At 48.0% G+C, this 13,681-nt stretch overlaps 1 protein-coding gene across 3 annotated transcripts in view; it reads left to right on the top strand.

Annotated features, from left to right (window-relative positions):
• Positions 1 to 12,389, top strand: part of LOC137528965 (complement component C9-like) — a 209,585-nt gene extending 197,196 nt beyond the window's left edge. For all 3 annotated transcript variants that reach the window (XM_068250811.1, XM_068250793.1, XM_068250801.1), the window contains exon 11: positions 12,065 to 12,389. In XM_068250811.1, the coding sequence (XP_068106912.1) occupies positions 12,065 to 12,222 (158 nt within the window). In that variant the 3' untranslated portion in view covers positions 12,223 to 12,389. The remainder of the gene's footprint in view (positions 1 to 12,064) is intronic.
• The last annotated feature ends 1,292 nt before the right edge of the window (positions 12,390 to 13,681 follow it).

The raw sequence follows: 13,681 nt of genomic DNA, 5'->3' as shown, positions 1-13,681 counted from the left end.
TGGATGGGCTGCTTGACTGTCGCCACAGTCTTGCTGTCCAATCCCTCATCCCCCAAAGTGCCCATCAGCATCTCCTCCTCAAGATCGCCAACAACAGCAGACAATTTACTCATGATGCCTGGGGTCAAAAGACTGCTGAATGACAGGTCGGCGAGTGACGGTGAACTGGCCTCCTCCCCAGACCCTGCTGGGCGGCTGCTGCGAACAGGGGTGGTGGTGGTGGTGAGGGTGGAGGCCTCGGATGCAGAGCTGATGGCGGGCTGCTCATCCTCCGTCATGAGTTGCACCACAGTGTCTGCATCCTTTTCCTCAATGGGACGTTTCCGACCCGGCTGGAGGAAAATGGGAGCAGGTGCTACACGCTGCTGCTGCTGTGTCTCTGCAGCGTGAGTTGCAGATGCTCCTGCTGGGCGGCGCCCAAGGCGTCCACGGCCAGTGGCTATGGGAGGAATGTTAGCCACTGACGCTGCTGCTGCTGCTGCGGAACTGTGCATGGTGGCGCGCCCGCGGCCGCGGCTTGCCACAATGCTGCTCCCTCTCCTCCTGATTCCCTTGCTGCCCTTCCCCTTGCCCAAACCGCGCTGGCTGCCACTTCCAGACATCTTAAATGTTTTGGGCGTATAGACAAAAGTTTTGTAAAAGGGCGGGTGAAAAGTGGGGTACTTTAATGGAGTGGGTTGGTTGGTGAGGTGACTGAGTGAGTGTCCCCTAGTACAGTAAGTAAGTAGTAACAGTCAGGAAGTACAACTAGCAGTTACAATAATCAGTAGTAATCACAAGTAAATTTAGTGTGTGTACACTCAGACAGTGAGTGCACGCACGCAGGAGCTAGTAGCCTATGAACACAGTGACTGAGTGTCCTAGACTCCTAGTACAGTAAGAGTAAGTAGTAACAGTAAGTAGAACTAACTAATTACAATAATCAATCAGCGATCAGAAGGAAATGGAGTGTGGGTGTGTGTACACTCAGACAGTGAGTGCACGGACGCAGGAGCTAGTAGCCTATGAACACAGTGACTGAGTGTCCTAGACTCCTAGTACAGTAAGAGTAAGTAGTAACAGTAAGTAGAACTAACTAATTACAATAATCAATCAGCGATCAGAAGGAAATGGAGTGTGGGTGTGTGTACACTCAGACAGTGAGTGCACGCACGCAGGAGCTAGTAGCCTATGAACACAGTGGACTGAGTGTCCTAGACTCCTAGTACAGTAAGAGTAAGTAGTAACAGTAAGTAGAACTAACTAATTACAATAATCAATCAGCGATCAGAAGGAAATGGAGTGTGGGTGTGTGTACACTCAGACAGTGAGTGCACGCACGCAGGAGCTAGTAGCCTATGAACACAGTGACTGAGTGTCCTAGACTCCTAGTACAGTAAGAGTAAGTAGTAACAGTAAGTAGAACTAACTAATTACAATAATCAATCAGCGATCAGAAGGAAATAGAGTGTGGGTGGTGTGTGTACACTCAGACAGTGAGTGCACGCACGCAGGAGCTAGTAGCCTATGAACACAGTGACTGAGTGTCCTAGACTCCTAGTACAGTAAGAGTAAGTAGTAACAGTAAGTAGAACTAACTAATTACAATAATCAATCAGCGATCAGAAGGAAATGGAGTGTGGGTGTGTGTACACTCAGACAGTGAGTGCACGCACGCAGGAGCTAGTAGCCTATGAACACAGTGACTGAGTGTCCTAGACTCCTAGTACAGTAAGAGTAAGTAGTAACAGTAAGTAGAACTAACTAATTACAATAATCAATCAGCGATCAGAAGGAAATGGAGTGTGGGTGTGTGTACACTCAGACAGTGAGTGCACGCACGCAGGAGCTAGTAGCCTATGAACACAGTGACTGAGTGTCCTAGACTCCTAGTACAGTAAGAGTAAGTAGTAACAGTAAGTAGAACTAACTAATTACAATAATCAATCAGCGATCAGAAGGAAATGGAGTGTGGGTGTGTGTACACTCAGACAGTGAGTGCACGCACGCAGGAGCTAGTAGCCTATGAACACAGTGACTGAGTGTCCTAGACTCCTAGTACAGTAAGAGTAAGTAGTAACAGTAAGTAGAACTAACTAATTACAATAATCAATCAGCGATCAGAAGGAAATAGAGTGTGGGTGGTGTGTGTACACTCAGACAGTGAGTGACCGCACGCAGGAGCTAGTAGCCTATGGACAGTGACTGAGTGTCCTAGACTCCTAGTACAGTAAGAGTAAGTAGTAACAGTAAGTAGAACTAACTAATTACAATAATCAATCAGCGATCAGAAGGAAATGGAGTGTGGGTGTGTGTACACTCAGACAGTGAGTGCACTCACGCAGGAGCTAGTAGCCTATGAACACAGTGACTGAGTGTCCTAGACTCCTAGTACAGTAAGAGTAAGTAGTAACACTAAGTAGAACTAACTAATTGCAATAATCAATCAGCGATCAGAAGGAAATGGAGTGTGGGTGTGTGTACACTCAGACAGTGAGTGCACGCACGCAGGAGCTAGTAGCCTATGGACAGTGACTGAGTGTCCTAGACTCCTAGTACAGTAAGAGTAAGTAGTAACAGTAAGTAGAACTAACTAATTACGATAATCAATCAGCGATCAGAAGGAAATAGAGTGTGTGTTGTGTGTGTACACTCAGACAGTGAGTGCAGTGCGCACACGCAGGAGCTAGTAGCCTATATGAACAGTGACAGTGAGTGTCCCTACGGGTACAGTAAGAGTAAGTAGTAAGTAAGTACAACTAACTAACAATAATCTATCAGTAATCAGAAGGAAATAGAGTGTGTGTACACACAGACAGTGAGTGAGTGCACACACGCAGGAGCTAGCTAGTAGCCTATAAACAGTGACAGTCAGTGAGTGTCCTACTCCTAGTACAGTATAACTACAATACTATTAGTAAAGGACAGCAGAAATACTGGTATAGATGAGAGAAATAAACAGAGGACAGCTGCCCACAGAGGCAAGGCCCCCCTGAGGCCTAAACCTGTAAGCTTGCAGCAGCTGCCTGTCTCTAATGTAACACACAAGCTACTAACTAAAATACAATGTCTATCTAACTAACAACAATATAGGTGTATATGGCAGGTGTAGGTGAGCAAAAACGCTAGGTAAATGATCACAATAGAGCACTTGCTAAGCCAAAGCACAAAGGAGCAACTCTCTCTCTGTACAAGTCTCAGGCAAGCATGGAGAAACGGAACATGGCGGCCGCTATTTATAGGGTAGGGGCTGGCCAGGGTCCCCCTCTGTGATTGGCTGCCGTCAGAGGGCCTGGGAGCCCTCTGATTGGCTCTAAGGACATCAATCTGGGCTATGACGCTATTCGAGCTCGGTACCGAGCTCGAATAGCGCCGGGTTGCTCGAATTGCTCGAATAGTGAATGGGCTATTCGAGTGTACTCGGATAGCCCATTCGAATAGCTGCAGCTATTCGGAGCTCGAATACCGAGCTCGAATAGCTGAAAAAGAGCTCGAATATTCGAGCTACTCGAATATTCGAGCTCTGCTGAGCACCACTGCTATTGTGTTAGCTTTCTACAGAACTGCTGTGCTGTGAGCAGTGCCAGTGTGACAGTTAGTGTGCACTAGTGTCTTCTCCTGTGCTGTCTGACTGTCACTCGGCACTTGGCACGTGTCACATGGCACGTGCCAAGTGACACGTGCCAAGTGCCACGTGCTAAGTGCCAATTGCCACGTGCCACGTCCGGCATGCTCCTGGCACACGTTACAACTGCTGCTGCTGCATTGCCCTGCTCCTGCTGCCTGTGCAGCTCCCACCACCAGGCCAGGGTGCCACAGGCCACTGATACCACCTATATTCAACCCAAAACAGAATTGCTGCATAATTTTTCGGAGGTGTCTTGGCTGAAAACTGTCATGTCCCAGCTGTGCGGTTGGACTTTGGACACAATGTGGGCTGCACTACCGCTGTCTGAAACCTAGGCCTAATGTTAATTTGCAGCCATTTTTTTTGGGGGGGGGGGGGATTTTAAGTCCCCACATCATCAATTAGTGTTCCCCTTTAAAAAATAATGATGCTACATGCCTCATTTACCCTAAAAAAAGATATCTAAAAGTTCGGATTCGGATATCCGATCTGGATGCAATGTGCCTCACAGGATGTTGTGCCTGGGGAACTGCCCTGGGTGGTATTTTGTTTTGGGTTTAAATTGCCATTGATGAAAAAACATTTTTCAGCTATAAGAAGACAAACTTTCAACCGCCAGTTGGGTCCACTCAGACCGTAGGGAGTATCACTGAAATGCTATTGAATTAGCATGTTTGGCTCTTGAAGATTCATTTGAAATAAAGTTCTTGGTATTCCACAATCTTTCAGAAGCTAAAAACCACACCTTTTGCTACAGCAGCATTTATGGATCACGTTCTCCAGCTTAGTGAAATCCAACCCTGATTTTGTATGTTTTGGCTTAAACTTATCTTGTTTTACATTCACTCACGATGGCGCCGCACTGGCAGCCACGGCCACAGGGCTCCGGGCCTCTTCTTTTCTTTTCTATCTCCTTTCTCTCCCTAATCCCGCCTAATCTACAGGGAAGGATGCGGGGACACAGGAGAAGGCAAGCGAAGACCTGTGCTGGTCTAGGGCACCCGGTTTCAGATACTGGCTGCGGGTTGCAAGCTGATTAGCTGTTTGGGCCCTTGAGTTCACTGCACCACGATCACTGCACGACTCTTGCCGCAAACCAGCCCCTCTCACCACCGCACAAGGGGAACCATCTCCATTGCCGCTTGCTACCACATCGCCTTTAGACTGCCACAATGGTAGGAACAGAGACCCGCAGGATCCCACGTGGTGCAGCCACAACTCTGCTACCGGGATAACCAGCCACTGCCTAGGAAATGCAGCTGCTCTGCGATGGTCTGAGGACCCGGAGACTGCCTGTCCCACACTGGTTCAGCTACAACACCACTGCCAGGGTAAAGAGACGCCGCCAGGGTCATGTGGCTGCCCTGCCATGATCTGAGTACCTGGAAGCTGCCTGATCCTCACCGCTTCTCTTCATGTGGGGCCACTACACCACCGCTGCCACGAGATGCCATCACAGAAACAATCGGGCCACCCCACTGCAGCGGCCTGGAGGGGTATGTGCACCACCACTCACCCTGCTCCCTGTCCTGCTCCCTCACGGCCACTGAGAATCAGGGCCGTGGCCGCTCCACCACTGCGACCCGTAGTGATCCCCACATGTCGGCTGGGAGCACATGGACGGTTTTCGGACTGATTATCTGACTGTACGAAGGGGTGCTTCAATCTGCAGCCCTAGAGGGACTCTCTGCCTCTGTCTCTCTCCTCTTGCTTTGTTTCTCTCTCTCTTTCTTTCCTCATTCTCTCTTTTAGCTATCCCTTCTCTCTTTCTCTTTCTCTATCTACTCTTTTCCAGGACACACTGTGGGGCATCTGGAACTGCTGCAGAGCAGAGCAAGCGCCGCAGATAGATGTGGCTGCTCCCCTCACATAGCACTCCAGACCTCCCCACGCGTCTTTCACTATAGTCTTGTGCCGTTTATATACAGTAAACGGCAGTATACAGTATATACAGTATATATATGTATATGCTTACTTATGTACTATACTGTACCTGATTGTATGTGTTGGACCATCGCGTGTATGTGTTTGGGGGTCCGTTAAAAATGGCGCCAGTTATCGTAATTAAAAAACGGCGCCCCATAGAGAACCATTATCACTAGTTATTTTTCGTTTTTGACAGCTAAAAAATGGCGCCGGCTTTAAAAACGATATTTATCGTTTATATTTATATTTGTATTGCTCCCAAACGATATTTATCGTTTTAACCCCTGCTTTGCTGCCGTTTGGAAAATATCTGCCCGCCGGCTTTAATGTTTAATAGCAAAGCCCCCTTAAAAGCTAAAAACACCAAATTTGCAGGGAATGTTAAGAAGAATATTGTGAACAAGAGGGAAAAAAAATCTTTCAAAAAGACCTTATAGTGTTTGAGAAAATCGATTTTGAATATTCTTCTTCTGACCGTGGGAAAATTAAACGCCCGCCGACTTTAGCGGTTAATAGCAAAGCCCCTTTAAATGCCAGAAACACCAAGGGCTCGATTCACAAAGCGGTGCTAACCCAGTTAGATACTTTAGGCATGATAACCATTGCACCACGCTGGTGAAAAGCCAGTTTAGGTGTGATAAGTTTAGGTGTGATAAGTTTAGGTGTGATAAGTTTAGGCATGCTAAGTTTAGATAAGTGTAGATAGCATGCAAAGTCCCGCACGCATAGCAGCGCCATTAAACTCTATGCGAAGTGCACCAGACTTTGCTAGCGCAAAACTTTTGATCAGCTGTGCACTGCGGTGCTAACGCAGTTGGTGCTTAAACTTATCATGCCTAAACTTATCACACCTAAACTTATCACACCTAAACTTATCATGCCTAAAGTAAGTTTAGGTGTGATAAAGGGCTTTTCACCACGGTGCAAACTGTTAGCACCGCTTTGTGAATCAGGCCCCAAATGTGTAGGGAATGTTAAGAAAAATAGTGGAAACACGAAGAAAAAAAAATTGTTCAAAAAGACCTTATAGTTTTTGAGAAAATCGATTTTAAATCTTCAAAGGAAATGTATCCATTTAAATCGCGTACTGACATTTCGTGGAACCTTTTTCCGCCGACTTTAGCAGTTAATAGCAAAGTCCCCTTAAATCCTAGCAACACCAAATTTGCAGGATATGTTAAAAAGATACTGGGAAACAATATTTTTTTAAAAAAATTGAAAAATGTTATTTATTTTTTTTTTAAATTAAATTTTTTGGGTTATGTTCAGAGTGTGGGAAAAGTTTTGAAAAAAATGACGTGGGGTCCCCCCTCCCGAGCCTCTGTAACCCCTTGTCTCCCATGCAGGCTGGGATAGCCAGAATGCGGAGCCCCGGCCGACTGGGGCTTCGCACCCTGAGCTATACCAGCCCGCATGGTCCATGGTATGGGGGGGCTTCGGGGGGAGGGGCGGCCAAGCCTTCCCCTCCCCCCCCGGAGCCCTTGTCCAATCCATGGACAAGGGGCTCTTCCCCACCTCCGGTGCCCCAGGAGGAGGTGGGGGCGACGACTCCCTGGGGGGGGGTTCATGGTGGCATCTGGGAGTCCCCTTTAAGAAGGGGAACCCAGATGCCTGCCCCCCCTCCCAGGAGAAATGAGTATAGGGGTGCAGGAGTACTCCTTACCCATTTCCATAAAGGGTTAAATGAAATAAAAACACAACCACGAGAAAAGTCCTTTAATGTTCTAAATTAACCAGAAATACTTACCTGTACCTTTAAGAAAAAAATCCCACGCCAATCAGGTCCCACGACAGTATCCTCTATCTTGCAACCTTCTGTTACATGTTGATTGAAGATCTCCGCCGCCCCGACGCCACACACGCCGCCTCCGCCACCGCACTGCTCTTAGCTATACTTAGTATAGCTAAGAGCAAAAAGCATCTTTAAATTTTAGCTCCAATGGTCCCCATTGGTTCCTTAACAGACCAATGGGGATCAGGAGGATCCCCATTGGTCGATAAGGAACCAATGGGGAGCCTTGGAGCCAAAATTTAAAGGTGCTTTTTGTTCTCAGCTATACTTAGTATAGCTGAGAGTTGCGTCTATGCATCTATATAGACGCATTAGCGCTAGCTGCCGCTGACCTCCCTGCCTCCCCCCACCTGTCACCCTCACCCATGCTGGCACCCATGGGTGCATTGGGTGCCAGCATGGGTGAGGGTGACAGGTGGGGGGAGGCAGGGAGGGCAGCGGCAGCTAGCGCTAATGCGTCTGTATAGACGCATAGACGCAACTTTCAGCTATACTTAGTATAGCTGAGAGCAGTGCGGCGGAGGCGGCGTGTGTGGCGTCGGGGCGGCGGAGATCTTCAATCAACATGTATCAGAAGATCGCAAGATAGAGGATACTGTCGTGGGACCTGATTGGCGTGGGCTTTTTTTCTTAAAGGTACAGGTAAGTATTTCTGGTTAATTTAGAACATTAAAGGACTTTTCTCGTTGTTGCGTTTTTATTTCATTTAACCCTTTATGGAAATGGGTAAGGGGTACTCCTGCACCCCTATACTCATTTCTCCTGGGAGGGGGGGTGGGCATCTGGGGGACCCCTTTTTAAAAGTGACTCCCAGATGCCACCATGAAACCCCCCCCCCCCCAGGAAATCGCGGCCTCCACCTCCACCGCCCATCGGAGGTGGAGAAGAGCCCCTTTTCCATGGATTGGACAAGGGGCTCCGGGGGGGGGAGGGGGAGGCTTGGCTGCCCCTCCCCCCCGGAGCCTCCCCATACCATGGACCATGCGGGCTGGTATAGCTCAGGGTGCGAAGCCCCAGTCCACCGGGGCTCCGCATTCTGGCTATCCCAGCCTGCATGGGGGACAAGGGGTTACAGAGGCTCGGGAGGGGGGACCCCACGTCATTTTTTTTTTTGAATTTGCTATCAATTTTTTTTTTTAATGTTCAGAGTGGGGGAAATACATTTAAAAAAAAAAACGACGTGGGGTCCCCCTCCCGAGCCTCTGTAACCCCTTGTCTCCCATGCAGGCTGGGATAGCCAGAATGCGGAGCCCCGGCCGACTGGGGCTTCGCACCCTGAGCTATACCAGCCAGCATGGTCCATGGTATGGGGGGGCTCCGGGGGGGAGGGGCGGCCAAGCCTCCCCCTCCCCCCCCCCGGAGCCCCTTGTCCAATCCATGGACAAGGGGCTCTTCTCCACCTCCGATGGGCGGTGGAGGTGGAGGCCGCGATTTCCTGGGGGGGGGGGGGGTTCATGGTGGCATCTGGGAGTCCCCTTTAAAAAGGGGTCCCCCAGATGCCCACCCCCCTCCCAGGAGAAATGAGTATAGGGGTGCAGGAGTACCCCTTACCCATTTCCATAAAGGGTTAAATGAAATAAAAACGCAACAACGAGAAAAGTCCTTTAATGTTCTAAATTAACCAGAAATACTTACCTGTACCTTTAAGAAAAAAATCCCACGCCAATCAGGTCCCACGACAGTATCCTCTATCTTGCGATCTTCTGATACATGTTGATTGAAGATCTCCGCCGCCCCGACGCCACACACGCCGCCTCCGCCGCACTGCTCTCAGCTATACTAAGTATAGCTGAGAGTTGCGTCTATGCGTCTATACAGACGCATTAGCGCTAGCTGCCGCTGCCCTCCCTGCCTCCCCCCACCTGTCACCCTCACCCATGCTGGCACCCAATGCACCCATGGGTGCCAGCATGGGTGAGGGTGACAGGTGGGGGGAGGCAGGGAGGTCAGCGGCAGCTAGCGCTAATGCGTCTATATAGATGCATAGACGCAACTCTCAGCTATACTAAGTATAGCTGAGAACAAAAAGCACCTTTAAATTTTGGCTCCAAGGCTCCCCATTGGTTCCTTATCGACCAATGGGGATCCTCCTGATCCCCATTGGTCTGTTAAGGAACCAATGGGGACCATTGGAGCTAAAATTTAAAGATGCTTTTTGCTCAAAGAGCAGTGCGGTGGCGGAGGCAGCGTGTGTGGCGTCGGGGCGGCGGAGATCTTCAATCAACATGTAACAGAAGGTCGCAAGATAGAGGATACTGTCGTGGGACCTAATTGACGTGGGATTTTTTTCTTAAAGGTACAGGTAAGTATTTCTGGTTAATTTAGAACATTAAAGGACTTTTCTCGTGGTTGTGTTTTTATTTCATTTAACCCTTTATGGAAATGGGTAAGGGGTACTCCTGCACCCCTATACTCATTTCTCCTGGGAGGGGGGGCAGGCATCTGGGTTCCCCTTCTTAAAGGGGACTCCCAGATGCCACCATGAACCCCCCCCCCCAGGGAGTCGTCACCCCCACCTCCTCCTGGGGCACCGGAGGTGGGGAAGAGCCCCTTGTCCATGGATTGGACAAGGGCTCCGGGGGGGAGGGGAAGGCTTGGCCGCCCCTCCCCCCCGAAGCCCCCCCATACCATGGACCATGCGGGCTGGTATAGCTCAGGGTGCGAAGCCCCAGTCGGCCGGGGCTCCGCATTCTGGCTATCCCAGCCTGCATGGGAGACAAGGGGTTACAGAGGCTCGGGAGGGGGGACCCCACGTCATTTTTTTCAAAACTTTTCCCACACTCTGAACATAACCCAAAAAATTTAATTTAAAAAATAAATAAATAACATTTTTCAATTTTTTTAAAAAAATATTGTTTCCCAGTATCTTTTTAACATATCCTGCAAATTTGGTGTTGCTAGGATTTAAGGGGACTTTGCTATTAACTGCTAAAGTCGGCGGAAAAAGTTTCCACGAAATGTCAGTACGCGATTTAAATGGATACATTTCCTTTGAAGATTTAAAATCGATTTTCTCAAAAACTATAAGGTCTTTTTGAACCATTTTTTTTTCTTCGTGTTCCCACTATTTTTCTTAACATTCCCTACACATTTGGTGTTTCTGGCATTTAAAGGGGCTTTGCTATTAACCGCTAAAGTCGGCGGGCGTTTAATTTTCCCACGGTCAGAAGAAGAATATTCAAATTCGATTTTCTCAAAAACTATAAGGTCTTTTTGAAAGATTTTTTTCCCTCTTGTTCACAATTTTCTTCTTAACATTCCCTGCAAATTTGGTGTTTTTAGCTTTTAAGGGGGCTTTGCTATTAAACATTAAAGCCGGCGGGCAGATATTTTCCAAACGGCAGCAAAGCAGGGGTTAAAACGATAAATATCGTTCAGGCAGGAGAAAAAAAAAAGTTTTAAAACGATAATTTTTGTTTTTAAAGGTCTGCACTATTTTAACCTTTAAAACGATAAATATCGTTTTAAACATATATCGGGCAGAAGGGGGCACCATTATTTTGCCGGCGCCATTTTTCACTGGACGCATGTGTTTGTACCATCACCCTGTATGAGCCAAAAACAATTCCGGATACAACCCCCGTTGTACTTGAGCAAAATAAATTATTCTGATTCTGATCCTGATTTGTGTAGGCTCTTTTAAGGCTCATAAACACGTCCAACAAAGGAGTACAACCAACCCGACAACATGATTGACCGCACGGCCAAGTGATTGCACTACACATATTTTTCGCGCACCAACCAATTGAACATCCAACTCATTTTCATACTGTGCACGTAAGTGGAACGGCGGACTGCACAATTTGGGGTGCATTCAAAACAAGTACAAGTCATTCAAACCACCAACTGCGCGATATTAGCCCAACAGCCATGCGAGTTGATCCGCCGGTTAGATCGGGCAAATCGCCTGTTATCAGGCTCTCGTCTAGTCGTTTGCACATGCCCAACTATCGTCCAACAGACCAAGTCTTGGCAGAAAAGTTGCATGTGTGTGTGAGCCTTTACACATGTAGGGCTTGATTCACAAAGCGGTGCTAACCTACTTAGCACGTCTAAAGTCTTTAGACGCGCTAACCAGGGTGCTAAGTAGGTTAGCACCGGATTTCTCAATCAGATCGTGCGCTAACTTTGCGTGCGTAAAGTTTTACGCGCGCTAAGTCCCATAGGCTTTAATGGGCACTTCGCGCGGTGCTCCCTGTGCTCTGTGCAGTACGCGCGTAAAGTTTTACGCGCATAAAGTTTTGCGCGCGTAAAGTTTTATGCGCGAAAAGCTTGTTTAGACGTGCTAAGGGGGTTTTCACAGGCGTGCTAACAGTTAGCACCGCTTTGTGAATCAAGCCCGTAGTATTTTGCTCTGAGATTAAAGTGGACCTGAACTCTTGCACAAAACAAAAGAAAAAATATAGAGAAATGCACCCTGTGTGTATTTAGAGAGTTTAACCTGTCTAATTCCCCCTCATAATTTAATCTCTCTGCTGTGTCACCTGACTGCCATTGCCGAGATGGCAGATAAGCTCAGTTGAAAACACAGGATGTTAACAATATGTCTGCTTCCATGAATCAGGAAGTAGAAACAGAGCAGATTTATTTTAGGATTTGTTTCAGCTGTAACACAGAAATGTTTTTAGTTTGAAGGTTATTGTGCTGCTGTGTAGCTTTTAGAGCAGAGAGGACGTTCTGAGTTCAGGTACGCTTTAAGAGACCCATTTCTTTTGACTGTTGTATCACTTTCTTTGCAGAGCCTTCTTCAGCTATTGATGGACGATGGAGCTGCTGGGAGGACTACTCTTCCTGTGTAGACCATGAGAAGCGCCAAACACGTCGGTGCAATAACCCAGCCCCGCAAAACGGTGGAAAGGGGTGTATTGGAGACAATAGCAGGAGAGTCGCCTGTTAAGCACACGAAGATCTTATCATGCCAAAGCAATAAAACCGAAGGAGGCTTCACTTCATTCTCAGTGGACATCTCACTATCCACAACTTACACAATAAAGGAGACAAAACATTGTTAACTTTTTACTTTTCCAGATACCACTGAGCATGTAATAAACCACCAAAGCAAAATGGCTTGTGTGCATCAATGTTTTCATGACTCATAACCATCGTCATGTTGCATTCCTAACACTAAAGGAAGCTCCATGTTTCACTTCCACATTGATAAAAACATACTGTATATGAATTAACACCCGTAACAGGTTTGGACTGGGACACTGAGGTTCCACCAGAGAATTTTCAGCCTGGGGCCCTCTCACCGAACAGGAAAAAAGGGCTCATGCTGTAAGTGGACTAAATGGGCTCCGCCGCAGCAGAAATTTGGGCGCTCGATATATAGCGGGCACTGTAGCAGCATCCGCTATATACAGTGGCTTGCAAAAGTATTCAGACCGCATGAAGTTTTCCACATTTTGTCACATTACTACCACAAACATGAATCAATTTTATTGGAATTCCATGTGAAAGACCAATACAAAGTGGTGTACATGTGACTGAGAAGCGGAACAAAAATCATACATGATTCCAAACATTTTTTACAAATCAATAAGTGCAAAGTGGGGTGTGCGTAATTATTCAGCCCCCTGAGTCAACACTTTGTACAACCACCTTTTGCTGGAATTACAGCTGCCAGTCTTTTAGAGTATGTCTCTACCAGCTTTGCACATCTAGAGACTGAAATCTTTGCCCATTCTTCTTTGCAAAAGAGCTCCAGCTCAGTCACATTAGACGGACAGAGTTTGTGAACAGCAGTTTTCAGATCTTGCCACAGATTCTCGATTGTATTTAGATCTGGACTTTGACTGGGCCATTCTAACACATTAATATGTTTTGTTTTAACCAGCTGCCGCCCGCGTCACGCCAGTAGACGTGGCCGCGGCGGCAGCCCCAGGACCGCCTAACGCCGATTGGCGGAAGGTCCTGTCAAACAGAAATGCGGGCGATCGCGCGCGCATGCGCGCGCACATCGCCCGGCATGACTTGCAGCCCCCCTGTGTCATCAGCCCGCCGGCCAATTAGCAGCGCCGGCGGGCTGCGATCTTTCAAATAGCCCTATCCCAAGTGTATAATACACGTTGTTATGTAAACAACGTGTATTATACTGGCTGCCTCCTCCTCTCCTGGTCACAGCGCGCCCGGACCACCAGGAGAGAGGACGGCAGCCCTGCTCAGTAAGCCACACACGTTTCCCCGCTCGATCCCCCACCCGATCGCCGCTGATCACCCCCACTACCCCCCTCACTGGCCCTGCCAAGCCGTCTGACTGAGGTCTGAGTGTCATCTGGTCGCCTGTCACAGCTCTGATCGAGGTCTGTGTGACATGTGAGTGGCATGTGAGTGACATCATTGCCTGTGCACAGTTT

This window comes from Hyperolius riggenbachi, chromosome 1, assembly GCF_040937935.1.
Source record: "Hyperolius riggenbachi isolate aHypRig1 chromosome 1, aHypRig1.pri, whole genome shotgun sequence".
Taxonomy (NCBI): domain Eukaryota; kingdom Metazoa; phylum Chordata; class Amphibia; order Anura; family Hyperoliidae; genus Hyperolius; species Hyperolius riggenbachi.
Note: the sequence above shows the minus strand (reverse complement) of the source record. Positions and strands in the feature narration are given on the sequence as shown.